The sequence below is a fragment of the Garra rufa genome, chromosome 3 (genome assembly GCF_049309525.1).
Source record: "Garra rufa chromosome 3, GarRuf1.0, whole genome shotgun sequence".
Lineage (NCBI taxonomy): Eukaryota > Metazoa > Chordata > Actinopteri > Cypriniformes > Cyprinidae > Garra > Garra rufa.
In genome coordinates, this window is record NC_133363.1 from 32,296,540 (window position 1) to 32,314,966 (window position 18,427).

Sequence of the window (18,427 nt, forward strand, 5' to 3'; positions counted from 1 at the left end):
GTGTGCTTTTTTTGTTTAGTGATAGTTGTTCATGAGTCCCTTGTTTGTCTGGAACAGCTAGGCTGACTGCTGTTGTTTAGAAAAATCCTTCAGGTCCCACAAATTCTTTGTTTTTTCAGCATTTTTGCATATCTGTACCCTTTCCAACAATGATTGTATGATTTTGAGATCCATCTTTTTACACTGAGGACAACTGAGGGACTCTATTACCAAAGGTTCAAATGCTCACTGATGCTCCAGAAGGAAAAACAATACATTAAGAACCAGTGGTGTAAACTTTTTAACAGTATGAAGATATGTACATTTTTCTTATTTTGCCTAGATATCATATTTTTTCATTTAGTACTGTCCTTCAGAAGCTACACAAATGAAAAGACGAAATAAGTTAAATTGACCATGATCTTCAAATTAAAAAAGTTTCCACCCCCCGGCATCATGTTTTAATGCATCGTATTTCCTTCTGGAGCATCAGTGAGCGTTTGAACCTTCTGTAATAGTTGCATATGATTCCCTTAGTTGTCCTCAGTGTGAAAATATGGATCTCAAAGTCATACATTGATTGTTGAAAAGTGTTCAAATATGCAGAAATGCTGAAAAACCAAAGAATTTGTGGGACCTGATGGATTTTTCTGAAAAACAGTGGGACAAACAAGGGACTCATGAACAACTACCACTAAACAAATAAATACACAAATGTGGATTATTCAGGTAACAACACAGTATTAAGAATAAAGGGGATGTAAACTTTTTACGCCTGTGGACTATATGTAAATGTCTTTTTTGTTAAATTATCCTATTCAGGTGAGTACTAAATAAAAAAATAGCATGCATTTTGTTTGATCCCTGTTATTTTGGTAAAATAATTAACATTTTGCAAATTCTGCAAAGTGTATGCAAACTGTTGACCTCAACTGTAAGTATATAAATGTCAGAAAAAAAACAGAATAATCTTTTAACATTTGAATGTAAACTCTTTAGGATGCCAAAAAAAGTTTGTAATAATAAAGAAGTGTAGCATTATGGGATTGGATATCCCTGGTGGTTGTTCGCTGTTTTCTACGCTCTTCTGTGTTGTTGTGTGTCTGAAAATAGAGGGTGTAGAAGCTAATCTGTTACTATAACCTGCAGGGTAGAATCCTGACCTTATGCTTGTGCATGTGTTTGTGTGGGTGTGGGTGTGTGTGTGCGGGGCCATCCTTAGGGTGGTGCAATTGGTACAGACCAAGGAGGACCACAATAAGTTCACAAACCGACCAAGGTGGGCCCCAATCCCTACCCTGCGCTGGGCCCTGTGCCAGCTTGTGACGGCCATGTGTGCACTGTTGGATGTTAATAGCGATATGTTTCCTGAAGTTGGGCAAGTCTAGGCAGAGCTGAATGTTTATGTCTATGGTTTCTAGGTTTGTCTGTTTATCTAACTTTTTTGCAAGTTAATCTGAGGAACAATAAGAGAGATATCGTGCTTCATCCGAAAATTCAAGTTTAAAGTCTTTCCTCTTTTGGAAACATGTGCTTCATTTATGTACTTAGTTGACTCACATTTTGCAAATAGTCTTTAAATGCATTTACTGAGACTTGTGAAAAGCGTGTTAATGTATTAAAGCCTTTCTTCTAGTAATAACAAACATTGCAGAATGCATTTATGCTGACTAAGCTTCACATGTGAAATTACTGCATTGTGGGAGGTTGTGGGAGTGGTTGCACCTAAATCCTAAGAAAGGGTAGGTAAGATTGATAAAGAAAAGTATCAGAGTTTAAGGTGAATAGCAATAAAGTCATTTACTTAAAAAAAGTACAAAAGCTGTCACTAGGGCAGTACCTTTTCAAAAGCTACACATTTGTACCCTTTTTAAAGGCTGTATTTTTGTACCTTAGAGGTACATTTTAGTGCCTATAGTGTACACTTTAGTACCTAAAAGATCCATATTTGTACCTTTTACAAGGTTTCCACCCCAGTGACAGCTTTTGTATCTTTTTTCTGAGAGTGTAGAGGCAATACTCAAAACTTATCCAGCTGTGGGTACAAAAAATGTCAACAAATTCAGTTACATTGCTGTCTATGCAGGGCCAGAATGCTCTCGCATTTCGTCAACGATATCTTAATTTGTGTTCTGAAGATAAACGAAGGTCTTACAGGTTTGGAACAAGTAATTAATGACAGAATTTTCATTTGTGGCTGAACTATTCCTTTAAGTTAATCAGATTGCTTCTTTAATAACTGTACAAAAAATAACATACAACAGTAACATATCACATCCACATATTCCTGTAACACTTGTTCAGCTTTAGGCTTCTTGCAACATGTTTGGTCCTCGTTCAGTGAGGCAAATTTATTTTGAAATTTACTTTTCACTAATGCATGATTCATGAGTAACACAGACCACTGGCTTCAGTGATGCTGTCGAGGCTGGTACAGACATGCCTGTTTTCATACAAGATCCACCATTAGCTCACCTCTGGATCCGGTGAGTCTAAATGAGTCTAACTGACCTATGTAACTGGAGACTTGATTACCTGAATCAGTTATTTGAATCATAATTTTTGTGGTTACATTTTATTTTAAGGTGTCTTGTAAAGTAGTAAAGTTAAAGGGATATTTTACCCAAAAATGAAAATGTTTACGTTGTTACAAACTAGTAAGACCTTCATTTAACTTCAGAACTCAAATTAAGATATTTTTGATGAAATCTGAGAGCTTTCTGACCCTGCATAGACAGCAACTTGACCAGAAGGGTAGTAAGGACATTGATAAAATAGTCTGTATGATATCAGTTGTTCAACCTTAACTTTATGAAGCTACGAGAATACTTCTTGTGTGCAAAGAAAACAAAAATAACAACTTTATTCAACAATTTCTTCTTTTCCGTGTCAGTTTCCGCCATGTGTTCAAGAAAGCGCACACTGCATGCTTGTGAACGTGCTGCGGAGACAGACCCGGAAGAGAAGAAATTGTTGAAAAAAGTTGTTATTTTTGTTTTGTCCTTATTACCTTTCTAGGCCTTGAAAGTGGTAGTTGCGTTGCTGTCTATGCAGGGTCAAAAAGCTTTCGGATTTCATCAAAAATTTGTGTTCCAAAGATGAACAAATGTCTTATGGTTTGGAACAACATGAGGGTGAGTAATTAATGACAGAATGTCCATTTTTGGGCCTACTTATAGGTTTACAGTTAGGAATAGAGTTTGGTTTAAGGTATGTAATTATGCATAATTTACTATTAATATATTTTAAAATATAGTTTAAATGATTTTTTTAACAAAATAAAATGAATTCATGCATTTTTTTTTATATCCATTATTAACCCTTAAATGCATACCTCGGGTCTTTAGCGACCCGGGACGTCATTTACTACCCTGTCCCTCCTTAATTTTTTGTAAGTTTGGCATCAGCTTTCTTAATATTCCCCATTCTATTCATTATGAACAATAAAACAAGGGAAAAATAATAAAATATAAAAGAATGTCTGTTTTCTGATTAATTTTCAGATTAAAAATCTGAAAAAAAAATTTTGTGTGTAGGGCCGCTAGAGACCCTAGGTGTGTAATAATGTATGTATATTTTTTGTGCGCAAAAATATGTAAATATCTGATGACTAAATACATGCAATTTACCTTTAGTCATCGAGGTGGCACTGTTTAATAGACAATAATGACGTCATGTTTCACTCTTAACTATCGCAGGCATAAAACAAAAGAATATCATCAGCAAAATTTGAATTGATTTGAATGGATTTACTGCAGAGCAATTACTGTACGCAATAAAATATCGCTGTCATCAAAACGATATTGCAGTCATTGAAAGTCATAGTTTTGAATGCAAATATGGTTGAGATCGTGAATATGAGCCAGATGCTGAATGTAAATTGAACCCTTTTAACTTTCAAAACGTGACAAAATATGCTCTGTTTTATTCTTCTGTAATGGCTCTTAAAATATCAAGAGAGTTTTTTGCTATTGCAGCAGTTAGAGATCCATCCGTGCTTGATATATATGTCTGGGTCGCTAAAGACCCAAAAATGTAATAGTGATTGGCGAAACAGTCATGCATTTAAGGGTTAACTTTTATCTTTTTTAATTTTAAGGTGCTGTGCACGTTTTGTTGTACCTTAAGTCAAATATCCGCATCAGGTGGACAACACGCAGACATCACACATGTGATGCACCACATGCTGCAGTTACTTAATCAAGCTGCATGACCCTTGAGAGCTGTAGTAATTGTAGTTAACCTTTCCTAATGGGCAGTGCCATCTGCCACATAACATATTCAGGGAAAATCTGATTTTGCCAATAGATTATTTGTTAATCATGTAATTCAATATCAGTTTCAGATTCCTAGAGGCGTATATCACTGCACACCAACACAAGACAACATAATCAAGGTAATTTGAAACCCTTAGTTTTGCAATGCAATTATGCATAGTAATTTACCTGTATAATATAATGCATGTATGTGAGGTTTTAAAAGTGACACTGTGTACATGCAGTACTTTCACCTGAGAGTGTATGTGTGTGTGAATGTCTATGTATGAGGGATTAGAGAGGTTTGGAACAGATTAGTTAATTATAGACACCTGCCTGCTAAGCATGGAGACTGGAGTCAGGTGGATGAGATTGAAGAGTGTGTTGGACAGCATTCACCGTGGTGCAACACAGGTGGGGGGCAGACAGCAGATGTGAGACCATGTGCCTGTGCACACTCCTTGCATGTGGCCTAGGTCCAGCCTCTCCACTTGCATGAAATGAGTGTTTCACACTCTGGTGGGACTTGCAGACTCACTACAAACAGATTAAAGCAGTGCCAGTTTTTTTTTTAAGTTTTAAAGAACAAACTTTTAATGTCTTATGTATTTAGTCATCATTTTTTAGAATAATATATTGTAGAGTAATTCTGTAAAAATACAGAAAATGTCAACTTGTTTGCAAATAACCAAAATAACTATAATATTACAGGTAAAAACCTGGTTAACCGGTTCAAAAACTGGTAAATCTAACAGTCCTTTTCTGCTGAATTAGCAAGGCCCCGCTGCTACCATCGGTGGTAAATACAAAGCGACATGCTGAAGCAAACTTTAGTAGTTTTTGCCATAAGCTGAGATATATATATATGAATATATAGAATATACCCAAATATACATAATGATAACATATTAGGAAACACAGGGAATTCTGGGAATGCTACTTTACGGTTTTCACTGTATTTTTCATTTTTACTTCCAAAAATGCACAGTTAACAGTATTATACTGTAAAATACACAGTATTACAAGTGTAAGAGCTATTATGGTTTTTCAAGGTACATAGTACTGGAACTTAGCATTAACAGGTTTTTACTGTCGCATTTTTATAGTTAAAATTACAAAACCACACTGTAAAAAGTTTTCACCAGATTCAACTTAAAAACCTGAAATCAACAGCTGCCTTAAGTTTTTAAGTTAAATCAGCTTAAAACTACAAGTCATTTTAACTTATTACAATAAAAATGAGTTGATATAACTTGTTTAAATGACTTAAGTTGATTTAACTTACAATCTTAAGGCAGCTGCTAAACTTTTTTTTTTAAAGTTTTTAAGTTTTAAGTTGCAGTCATGAATAACACAGCTATATTTGTAGCAATAGCCAAAAATACATTTTGTACCGGTCAAAATAATAAATTTTTCTGTAATGCCAAAAACCATTAGGATATTAAGTAAAGATCATGGTCCATTAAAATATTTTGTCAATTTCCTACCATAAATATATCAAAAACTCATTTTTATTTAGTAATATGCATTGCTAAGAACTTAGTTTGGACAAATTTAAAGGCGATTTTCTCAATATTTTTTTTTTTTTTTTGCACCCTCGGATTCCAGATTTTTTAATAGTTGTTTCTCTGCCAGATATTGTCCTAACAAACCATACATCGATAGAAAACTTATTTATTCAGCTTTCATATTATGTATAAATCTCAATGAAAAATAAATTGGCCCTTAATATTGGTTTTGTGATCCAGGGTCACATTTATAAGGAAAATCTATAAGCAACCAGAAGTTTGGGGCTCTCAGAGCTTACTGTTCTCATGCACTACTAATTGTTTGATCTGATAGTGTCTGTGCTTAGAAGTGATGAGAAGCCCCTGTTTATTTCTGTCATGTTAAGCCTGAATCTGCATGGAACTTAAAGGTCAACACAGGTCAAGATTGTTTTTCTTTAAATAATGCAAAGTTTAGGCTTTAATGTCTTTATGGAAAGAACCAAGCAGTTCATATAAATTTATACCACATTTTTGCCATGGTCTTACTTGTAAATAATCACACACACAGTACGACTAATCATCTTGTTTTGTTTGCAGACTTTGAATCTATTCTGCATTAAAGTTATAGGTATGTATTGCCATGTATCACTCTTTGATTCCATTCATTCATATCAGAGATCATTAGAGAAGATCAGACCTGGGGAGTGAGATGGAGGAGGTGAAACAAGGAGGTGAGAGAGAGAGGACAAGGAGTCTCAAGCATATTAACTGCTACTTACACATAATCTGGGTGCTAGACTCCTCCTCCGTGTTGCCCCACGGAGCCCTGAGCAGCACCTCTTTGCCCATTTCTCTAGTACTAATGGTGGGATAAGATCAATTCGAAGATAGAGGATTGTGCATGGAATCTCCTATCCGGCATTTTCATTGATCTTGCAAGGAAGTGTTGCTGATTGCATTAGAGCAATCACTTAGTACATCGCTGTTCACCTGGTGCTTGGAGATTTGACTGACATTTCTAATGACCTGGACCGGATTTCCTGATGGATAAATTGTAGATTGACAGCATTTCATTCAAAGCCATTTCTATAGCCCATGGCTGTCTAACAAACTGCTGTGAAACGCTTCCTTTTCAGTAACTGCACTACAACAGGTAAGATGGGTTATTCTTGCATATCCGTATTTTCATTTAGCAATTTTAGAATTGAATAAACCTGATAAATATTCTGAGATTTATCATAACATCTAGTCTGCAAGGCTAGCATTTATAGAGGAATCTACAGCAAATCAAAATGAATTCGAGTCTGGAAATGCCTGTACAATAATTGCCTCAAATGAACTGATTTCCAAAAAGATCCAAAGGACAAGCAGTTAATCTGTAAATAACCTGCAGACAAACTCTTGTCGCTCACCTCAGACTTCATGTCAATGAGATAGAGCTAATGTACTCCCTAATAAGATTGGACTCAACGGTTTTGTATAAATGGACAATCTTCGCAATAAATGTATGTGCTGTTTTCAGAATTAATAATTACTGATCGAATCTTCTGGGCTTGTTTTACATCATTTAAGTTAGCCAAATGTTATTATTTACTATTTGAAACCAAAACACTCATTGGCACCTTGACTTTTCCTACATGCTCAATACTCAACTGTTGTGCAACACAATTACTTCTGCGCTCAATGACTAAAATTAACCAGTTACCAAGCTTTCATCTCATTAGGACTGGAGCTGTGTGTATCAGACAGTCTCTGATTTCCTTGGCATCATTCAGCTTTTTAATCTTGTTCAGATGAGCCTGAGTCCAGCTACTCGGAGAGTTCACAATGTACACAAACACTAAAGGATCTACAATCTGTTGTGTTGATTTTCTATGTATTTTGTTGGCAGCTGTTATTGTTATCTTTTCATTTTGCTTTGCAGGTATTATTAGATAGTGCTGGTCCAAAAAAAAGGTCTGCAAAATACATATATCAACTGTAATCCCGTTGCACCGCTGCAAGAAAGACATACAACTTGATAGAAACTGGATGTAATAAAACCAATGTTGCCAAGTCTGTGGTTTTCCAGCAGAACTGGGCTACTTTAACACAGTTGCAGCGGGTTGTTTTCATGTCCATGGTTTGAAGCGACCCCAATAATGTAATATTTATACCCTGGAATGCTAATTTTACCAGGGGAACCCCGCCAAAAAACAAGTTTTTTTACCCTCCCGGAATCTGACTGGGATACTTTTGGGCTAGTTAGGCGGGTTTTGTTGTGAAAACCTGGCAACCCTGAATAAAACATACTGTTGCATGCATGTGCCTAATTACTGCAAGACTACACGTTATGTAACCAAACAAGGTTATCTGTGTTGACCGAGGGGGTTGACTTTTAAGAACCTTTTAATCCAGGCCACAGTAAAGCCGAACAACTCTCGTGTCATGTGACACGACATGACTGCCTGTAGTAGTTGATATACAGCTGGTAGACAAAAGTAAAGAAACAACCACAGGTTGAAGTTAAAGTTTTGCCAGTATTATTTCTGATCTTTCCTAGACTTCCATAAGATTCGCAAAAAGTCCATTACAGTAAAACTAGTATGATATATTAGTGTAGTACTTAAAGAAGTCATTGTGTAAAATATGTGTCATGGTGCTTTAGCACCTTGTGGTTACTGTTATGGTTACTGTTTCATATCAAATATACTTCGAGCCAAAATAACATTTTTTGCACGTTTTGTTCAGTGCGCATTTGCATTCCACTCTGTGGTTCACTTACTTTGATTGCATCTGTACAAAATGTGTAGATAAATACGTTAGATGTAAACGCAAGAATTGCACAACATTGTCATTCAGTGTCGATGCATTTGCAGCATGTCATACACAAATATATCTTGGTCACAGTCTTGACAATTTGTATATATGACATGAATGAATGAATGAATTTTGCATAAAGTGGTTATTTTCAGAAAGATGTTAAATGAAAGCATAGCTAGTACTGCAAGTGTTTCTTGATTAGATAATTTATATTGACATACTTTACTGTATGCTCCACTTCTTCTGCCCACCAGTGCCAACAAAATGCAAAAGCAAGTGGAGATCAGAATGCATGAGAGTCATCTGGACCCTCCTCCACCACCTGAAGAGTCCATGTGTGGAGGCTGCTGTGACAAACTCATGAAGAATCTGTTACTTACGCTCACAATTCTTGGCAAGTTCCTCAGCATTTGTTTGTGTTGTGCTTTAGTTCGTACTAAAGGTGAATGTAGCTCCCCGGTGTCTGTCACACTTGTTACTGTTGCAGTCAAATATTCATGCATATGATAATTATAACGACCTAAAAGCTTTTACATATAATATGGCAATGCAACACAGTGGCAGGAATAAATTAATAAAATACAGCCTTCCATTTATTAGAAGTTATTTCATTAAGGCACTAAGTATGTCAAAACACTATTGGTCTGCTAATATTTTTTGCATTGCACAATACTCAGTGATACTCAATATACAGTTGAAGTCACAAGAAGGTTCAGAAGGTTCAAACGCTTCAGAAGGAAACGTCATGGATTAAGAGCAGGGGGGTGAAAACTTTTTGAATTCGAAGATCAGGGTAAATTTAACTTATTGTGTCTTCTGGGAAACATGTAAGTACTTTCTGTAGCTTCTGAAAGGCAGTACTTAATGCAAAAAAATAAAAAATATTTAGGCAAGATAAGAAAAATGTACACATCTATGTTCAAAAGTTTTCATCTTAATGCATCATTTTACCTTCTGAAGCATCATTGAGCATTAAAACCTTCTGTAATAGTCCCATATGAGTCCCTCAGCTGTCCTCAGTGTGAAAAGATGGATCTCAAAATCATACAGTCATTATTGGAAAGGGTTCAAATACACAAAAATGCTAGAAACCCAAAGCATTTGTGGGACCCGAAAGATTTTTCTGAAGAACAGCAGGCAGCTAATATCTATATCTTACTGAAGTCAGTACTAAATAAAAAAATAACATGCATTTTGTTCTTCTTATTTTGGTCAAATAATTAACATTTTGCAGGTTCTGCAGGGAGTATGTAAACTTTTGACTTCAGCTGTATGCATCACTCTTTTAATATTTATATAAATACATATTCTTTGAAAATAAGTTTTTCCTTCAGCTGGTTCATCCTTTCTGACCCATGCATCTTTAAACATGACCTAAAGACAGACTTCTATCCACAATGGGCGAGACTTTTGGTTCATTAGCTGCTATAGGGAAATAACTAGAAGAATAACAATGTGAGGTAACAGTAAAACTGCTTGCACCACAAACCAGTACTCATAATTAAGATAATACATTAAAATAATATGGTAAGACACACCAAAGATGTTTTGTACAGCTAAAAATAGCTGGAGGCAGTTTGGACCGGAAGCCAAACCCTTAAAATTTACAAATGGCCGCGCCCGCTCTTAAGGGGAAAATAAGGTGGATATCATGCTTATTAAGTACCATTTTGGCACCATTGTTGATTACAGTGGTTAATATATGCCTATAGAGGAGGAAATTCATTCTGTTTAATCCTACTCCTCAGCTTTTGAGGTCCATATGAAATATATAAAAATCTATCTATTTTCTAAGCTCTTAAAAGTGTACAAATTTTACATGCATGTATCAGAGTACACTCACAATAGTATAGTTTAAATGCTCCTACATACTGGTGCTTTTATAAGTGCGTTGCGTTTTATGATTGTTACACTTCACAGAAGCTTCAATATTACTTCTCAGTGAAAAGTCTCATTCCTGTACCCTTGATGTTCACTGTAACTCTCTGTGTCTATTTCAGGTGTAATCACTGGTTCAGCAGCTGGTGTTCTACTGCGATACGCATCTCCACTCCCCGCTGACGTCATTATGGTCATTGCCTTCCCGGGTGATATTCTCATGAGGATGTTAAAAATGGTGATTTTGCCTCTGATCGTCTCAAGTTTGATCACAGGTACTGTTATACGCTTTGCTGAACACCTCTAGTGCTATTCACATTTTTTTTCTATGTATATGCTGGTACACCCACATAAATAAATCTTCATCAACAATGCAAGAAAAAAAAAAGTCTGCAATGACCTCAGAGTCAAAGTTATTACCAGAGCTCTTATATTTGAAACATGGAATAACAACAGAAACAATGATTTAGTAATGATTAAGCTAATGTTTGTCCTTTTAACTTTGTCTTTGTAATCCAGTATAAGATAAAAAGCATGCCTTTCAAATGTAGGGTGGATCACTAGCAGCTCATAAGAAGAACATGTCTAAACATGTTATCAAAAAAGAAATGGAATTAGAAATTCAAAACGTTCCAAATTCATTACTCACAGTAATCACAGCAATAATTATGGAACTTAACCCTGAGAATTACCTTTTGTGTGTTACCTTTAGTGCACAGTGTTATAGTAGTTCAAAAAAAGGAGTAATGCCAATGCAGTGATATGTAATTAGTTTAAATGCCATTTTTTAGGATTAGCAGGGTTGGATGCCAAGTCAAGTGGTCGTCTGGGCACAAGGGCCATGGTGTATTACATGTCGACCACCGTCATCGCAGCTGTGTTGGGGGTGATCTTGGTGCTCCTCATCCACCCTGGTAACCCCAAACTGAAGGCCAACCTGGGCGAGGGCAAAAAGAATGACGAAGTGTCCAGTTTAGATGCCCTCTTTGATCTCATCAGAAATCTCTTTCCAGAAAATCTCGTTCAGGCTTGTTTTCAGCAGGTGTGTACGTCCAATGTGCTTTTGATTTTAGATAATTGCATTCATTTAATCTCAACCATAAGTTAATTTCTGATCTTTCATCTGCTAATTTTGAGTTCATTAACAGTTCGTCTGTCTCCTCAAGTAGATCCAGACAGTTACTAACAAGGTAGAAGTAGCTCCTCCTCCACCTCCGACTCGCTTTGGACGGAATGCTACCAAGGGCGCAGCGAAATATGTCATCAAGAAGTCTCTTCAATTCAAAAGCGGCATGAATGTTTTAGGTACTAAATGGCTTTGATCACATAGTATATGCATGAAATTGTCATTTACGTACTTCAAATTAACATGGCGGTGATGTGTGTCTCTGTAGGTATCATTGGGTTCTTTGTGGCATTCGGGATATGCATGGGAAAGATGGGAGAAAAGGCCAAGCTGATGCTTGAGTTCTTCAACGTTCTCAACGAGATCGTTATGAGGCTTGTCGGCATGATCATGTGGTCAGCTTTTATGATTGTTAATGACTAGTAAAGTTTACATGAATTCCATTTCCATTACATTAGTAATCTGTACTTCAACGGATTTGTTAACTGCAACAATGTACACTACTACTCAAAGGTTTGGGGTCAGTAAGAAAATATAAGTCTTTTATTGCATTTATTTGATCAAAAATCCACAAGATGTTATAACAGTTTAAAAGATTTGTTATTTTAATGTATATTTTAATATTTTTGTGGTAACCATAATAGATTTTTAAGGATTTTTTAGAATAGAAACATTGTTTTTTATCATTATAAATATCTGTACTGTCATTGTTTAGTTGTGCTGTTAAATTTAATCCTTCCTTGCTGAATTAAACTCTTACTGAACCCAAACTTCTCAACAGTAGTGTGATGTTGGTGACTTTAACAGTTTAACTGCCTTTAACTGTATTTAAATGTCTGATTAACCTGTTCGTTGACTTTGCCACACATCTCCGTCCCATAACAGGTATTCCCCCATTGGTATTGCATGTCTGATCTGTGGAAAGATCATCTCAATTAATGATTTGGAAGTTGTGGCCAAGCAGCTGGGAATGTACATGGTCACTGTCATCATTGGACTTATTATTCACGGAGCCATGTTCCTTCCCTTAATATATTTTGTTATTGTTCGGAAAAACCCATTCAAATTCTTCATGGGAGTTTTCCAGGCATGGGTCACTGCTTTAGGAACAGCTTCAAGGTAATTAGCAACAGTGACTGTGCCTTGTTTTTTATAAACCTTTGAAAATTAGGCAATTGTTTCATTTGGCAAGTTTGGAAGTTATGAAAAATGACAAGAATGGGTTCTGAAATATTGATATGCGTCTTTTGCAGTGCTGGGACATTACCTGTTACTTTCCGCTGTCTGGAGGAAAATCTGGGCATTGACAAGAGAGTGACTAGATTTGTATTACCTGTTGGAGCAACGATCAACATGGATGGTACAGCACTTTATGAGGCCGTAGCGGCCATCTTTATTGCCCAGATGAATGGAATAGAACTTGATCCTGGTCAGATTGTGACAGTCAGGTAAGACCAAATGTTTGGACGCAGAAATTTATATATATATACTTTATAAAAATGTTATTTTGATGGCATATACCTGCTGATACATTGCAGGCAGTTGCCTGGTATCTATATTAAAGGAATAGTTTACCCAAAAATGAAAATTAAGTAATTATTTACTCGTCCAAACTTGTTTAGTGTTATTTTTTCTGTTGAACAAAACTAAAAGAATCTTTACACAGTTTTCAAGCTATTATGATGATATCAAAAAAGCACCAGAGAAGTAGTCCATATGAATTGCGCTCTGTATTTATTATAGTATTCTCTGGGTACATCCAGATTATTAAATCAGAAAAGAACAGTACGATCTGGTTTATGAATTCTATTAACTGGTTCATTGAAAAGTGGTTTCTTTTATGAATTGGACTGATCTGGTTCTCGAGTTAAGCTCTTTTGATCAGGCAGCAGCAGCTAACAACTGATTCAATTTCAATGTGTTTGCCCTGTAAAGCGGTCATATAGTTTCAGAAGACTTGGAAATACAGCATTATTTCTGGCTTGATAGATATGGTAGCTATCAACAACTGCTGCTCGAAGATTCTTTGAAAGTTTTCTTTCTCAGTTCTTCAGAATAACCAAATCACAGCATATGGTTTTGGTCCGACATTAGGGTAAATAAATAATGACAAATTAGACATTTTTTGTAAAATTATTCATTTTATCATCAGAACTACACTTGTTTGAAACTAAATATTGATAAAATCACATTACACTATTTACAAAGTATGACTGATGATGAGTCATGTGATGTATTATTCTGTATAGTTTGTAGCTAATCTTATCAAATCAAATATTTACGTTTTGTTTGCAGCCTTACAGCAACTCTCGCTAGCGTAGGAGCTGCCAGTATTCCCAGTGCTGGTCTGGTGACGATGCTTCTGATTTTGACAGCTGTTGGATTACCGACTCAAGACATCAGTTTATTGGTAGCAGTCGACTGGCTACTGTAAGTTAAACCAATCTCTATCTGCATCTGTCTCAAAAAATAGTTGTCAATAAAGGATTTAATCAATTTTGCTATATTATATGAATGAGATGTGATATGTAAATGATCTCCAGTTTAAAGGGGTCATCGGATGCCCATTTTCCACAAGTTGATGTATCTTTAGGGTCTTAATGAAAAATCTATAACATACTTTGGTTAAAATTTCTCAATGGTATTGTAAAACAACACCCTTTTTACCTTGTCAAAAACAGCTCTGTTCACAGCGAGCCGTTTCGGTGCATGTCCCTTTAAATGCTAATGAGCTCTGCTTACCCCGCCCTCTCTTCCGTGGGGTGATGAGCCGTTCTTTGAGAGACTGTAAACTTTAGCTGCATTTAGCCGTGAAACTTGTTAACTAGCACATTATTAGAGACTAGACTATTTGCAAAGACTATTTGCAAAGATTTAAAAAAAACACCTTATGGTGCGTTCACACCAGTTGCGAATGATGCGATAAGCGCGAGTGATTTACATGTTAAGTCAATGTAAAGATGCGATAGACATTCTGTGGCGCGATGCGTCCAAATGATCATTTCGGGCGTTTGACGCGAGAGTTGAAAAATCTGCACTTTGGCGAAAATTCGTGCAGCGTTAACCAATCAAGAGCTTGCTCTAGTAGAGACATGATTACGATGTAGCGAGCGTAAAAATCCGAAACAACAATAGACCCAGACACGCCGCAGAACGAGTGTGGTGTGAGCGCCCCATTATACTCACTTCTTCTGTAGGTGAAGCTGGATCAGGAATGATTTGTGCGAACATAGACGCATTTAGGCAGATCGGGGGCGCATTGCCTTCAGAAACGAAAGTAATCCTATGCGTCTTCAGTGGCTCAGATGTTGGGAGTAAAAAATACATTATGTTCACAGCTCACTCAGGGCAGGTCTATGCTACAGCGGTCATGTCAATCAATAGTTGTGGGAGGGGCCTGTGCAGAACTACGTCATTCTGCCAGCAATCTTAGAACAGCCTGATCTGAGAAAGTGATCATTATTATTGGGGATTTAAAAAAAAGCACTGGGTGGATTTTTAGCATTAAAGAGTGTTTGTGTACACACACTGCCAACACATTTATGTTCAAACGACATGTAAAAGTAAATTTTGCATCCGATGACCCCTTTAAGATTTGTCATTAAAGCAAATGTAATGGCATGTTTATGCATTCGCTTTGCATGTTAGTACAAGCACTAATGGCATTTGAAGTCGTTTAGCCTTAAGAGATGTGGCACCTTTCTTTGTATCCTTCTGTTTTACCGAACAGGGACCGCTTCCGAACATCAGTCAATGTCGTTGGTGACTCGTATGGGGCGGGAATCGTGTACCACCTCTCTAAAGATGAGCTTGACCTGTTCGATGCGCAGCAGATAAGGCCAGATGACTTTGAGATGGCCAAGAAACAATCCTTTTTTGAGAATAACACTAACCACGGTGTATATGCATCTCACAACTCCTGTCAGCCGGTCCAAATAGATGAATGCAAGGTACATTTTACTCTCACAGACATAGAAACCTGTATGTAGATGCTTTTATTTCTTTCCCCGACATTGTATGTACCATTGTGATTTTTTTTTACACTTTTGTATTTTTTTGGTCATTCCTGATGCGAATGCATAAAACATTAAACAGAATGAAGGAATAAATATATACTAAAAACTAAAATATTTATTTATTTGTTCTGGTACTAGGTGAAATAGCAGGTTTTGATTTATATCAGTGTCTGGATCTGGCAATTATACATATGTGCACAGTAAATCATTTAAATGTTTGTATAGTACTAATGCCAAGATGCCTTTGGCTGTTCTCGACTAAAAACAAAAGTGAAACAAAGCAGTGCATTAATGCACACCTTATTTTTACAATCCACATTTTGAAACAACAAAGGCTGCTATTTCATTTCTTTAATTTCTTTTAAACTTGATTTCCGTCTCTGCAGTTGTTTTCTTTCTTATTTTTGTGAATTTTATGCCTCTTTTGACCCTGTGTTTCACAAATGCATAGGTTTGTGTGGTAGCTCGCGTGACACTTTTTAACAACCCCTTTATTAGATTAGCTTTGGGCAGAGATTCGCTGTAATTAGAACAAAAATACAGTTTATATTTAAAAAATATAACAATTTAAATAATTTTCTCTATCTGTATTCAGTCTTTCAGCATTCTGTAAGGAATCCCGCTGCAGCTAATTATTATCTGTCTTGTGGTGGGTACATTTCTGTGAATTTGGATATAAACTGTGCTGTTGAAATATCAAACTACCTGGATTCTCTGCTCCAAACCGTAAACAGTTTAGTTAGCACCGGTTAATGCATTTTGACTGTGCCTTGGTCCAACAGTTAGTTGTCCCTGATAATTGCTTTCAGGTAACCTTGGCCTCAAATGGCTCCCCTGCGGACTTCTCACTTGTTGAGGAGGAACCATGGATACGCGAGTAACACAGCACACAGATCCAGCTCCGCCTTATCCTGAGTCAAGCTTATCCTTTCTGGTGAAAACCAAATGCTAATTTTGTACATATCAACAGCCGGAAGTTACCACAGAACGTTTCATATGCACAAGCATTGACTTTTTTATGATCTCAGTACATGTGACACACAAAGGGAAGAAAATATAGCTCGAAGTAGCAGGTGGTTCAGTTGAGCAGGATTACGATTAGTTAGAATTCTAGGCCTTGGGTTTGAGGATCCGTCTGAAACCTGCTGCCTTAAGGCTAGCGCATAGAAAGATCGCAATGGTTTGTCCAGCCCCAGATTGACCCTAAAGTACTACTAGTGGCAGGAGGAGAGAAGTGCAGCTTGTTTGCTGAAGATACCTTTGACTGGCTTGGCTTAGGTAGATTAACCCTTGGTGGCGGCACTCCAGATCAGCCTCTTATAAGAGCTTACCAATGTACTTAGAGGTTCTGAAATAGTGGTTTGCCTCCAAATGCTGGTACTTATTTTTAGCCGCTGCCCGACGTAAATGCCACGTCAGGAATTACAGAGCAATCAGACATGAAGTATGACATTGAGTCGACTGACGTTATCTGCAAGGACTGAATACGTGTTTGAGGGAAGGGACTTGCATGTGAGTAGGTTTTGTATGCATCTGTGTGCTTTGTTAAGTTGTCGATTTCTTTATGTATTTATTTGCTAAGTTACAATCTTGCCTTGAAGATATCCACTGCAAACTGCAGACAGAAGACTTTATGACATTAATATTAAATGCAATCCCGTTTTCTTGCATCATTTTAGATCGCTAATAGTGTTTGATTCTCTGAGGAGCCTTCTTGGATACTCAGATATTAAGTCCAGTTAAATGGATTCGATATTCACGCTGGTGAGAGAAGCCCTCAAGTTATTTGGTGCTCAGGTTGTTAGCATGTAAGAGAAAAGAGATGACAGAATTGAGATCTATCATTATATCTGTACTATTTATTTCACAGCATTCCTCTTTTGCACCAGAATCTTAAAATGTTTCCATTAAAGTGCCTCCTTGCACTTTCTGTATATAAATAAATACAAATATGTATGCGGTTATATTTTAGATATATTTTTCATGCAAATTAAAGTATAGAAATTCATTGCTTTTTGCCTATTGTTTTATTAAAACAACGGCAATTCATGTATTCAATTCAGTATTTTAATAGATAGGTTGTTTTAAGTAGTTATTGCTATAATACAGTACAAATCACAGGGAACAGGTGGCTGTGAAACATTGACTGATGAGTAAATAAATGCATGTATAAATGTAAGCATATTTTTCACTGTTACAACTCATGATGATACTTTGTCTCAAATATTGTGTATTGTTTAACATTTTGGTAGGAATAATGACACTAGGGGAAAAAGTCAAATTACTAATCATTATAAACCAGGCTTGCTACAGATTTAACAACCTTGTAGAGTGCAGAGATCTTGACTATCGATCTTAAGGAAATTATGCACAACCTAGATACAGTATCTATAATGTAAAAGTGTGCACTGTTGGAATATCTGTTCAGGCAGGGCCTGACACATTTGTAGAGGTACAGTGATGTATATTAACAAATATTGTATGATCATCCTGCTATTTTTATTTGTGCAGCCCTGTTTGGTTTCAAAGACATTGTATTACTTGTCTAACCAAACTTGATTTTGCATCCACTTTTTAAATTTGTCTTTTTCCTCTATTTTTCTATGAAACACCTATAACAAATTGTAAATAAAGGCAATGCTTCTTGTCTCAGTGGTGTTTTTCTTTTTCTTCCTTTTTTCAAGTCTTTAGGCAGCGATGCAAAATATTGAATAAATAAATAAATGTACAGTAAACTGTATTTATCATACAATTTTACTCATGCATTTAACTGAACAAATTAACTACAGTTGAGGTCAAAAGTTTGAGTCTCTTGTTTGTCCTGAACAGTTAAACTGCCTGCTGTTCTTCAGAAAATTCCTACAGGTGTATTTGAACCTA

General features: G+C 36.3%; 1 protein-coding gene across 3 annotated transcripts; it reads left to right on the forward strand.

Annotated features, from left to right (window-relative positions):
• The first annotated feature begins 6,554 nt into the window (after nt 1-6,554).
• Nucleotides 6,555-17,438, forward strand: slc1a2a (solute carrier family 1 member 2a). 3 transcript variants are annotated; one of them, XM_073835932.1, is made up of 12 exons: nt 6,555-6,878; nt 8,782-8,921; nt 10,528-10,680; nt 11,197-11,447; nt 11,575-11,710; nt 11,800-11,926; nt 12,417-12,650; nt 12,785-12,979; nt 13,827-13,961; nt 15,262-15,481; nt 16,143-16,196; nt 16,357-17,438. In XM_073835932.1, the coding sequence occupies exons 2-11, from the start codon at nt 8,792-8,794 to the stop codon at nt 16,158-16,160; spliced, it is 1,599 nt and encodes a 532-aa protein (XP_073692033.1). In that variant the 5' UTR covers nt 6,555-6,878; nt 8,782-8,791; the 3' UTR covers nt 16,161-16,196; nt 16,357-17,438. The 3 variants fall into 3 exon arrangements, with proteins under 3 accessions (XP_073692033.1, XP_073692032.1, XP_073692031.1); XM_073835931.1 differs by having other exon boundaries at nt 16,143-17,438; XM_073835930.1 differs by lacking the exon at nt 16,143-16,196 and having other exon boundaries at nt 6,556-6,878.
• The last annotated feature ends 989 nt before the right edge of the window (nt 17,439-18,427 follow it).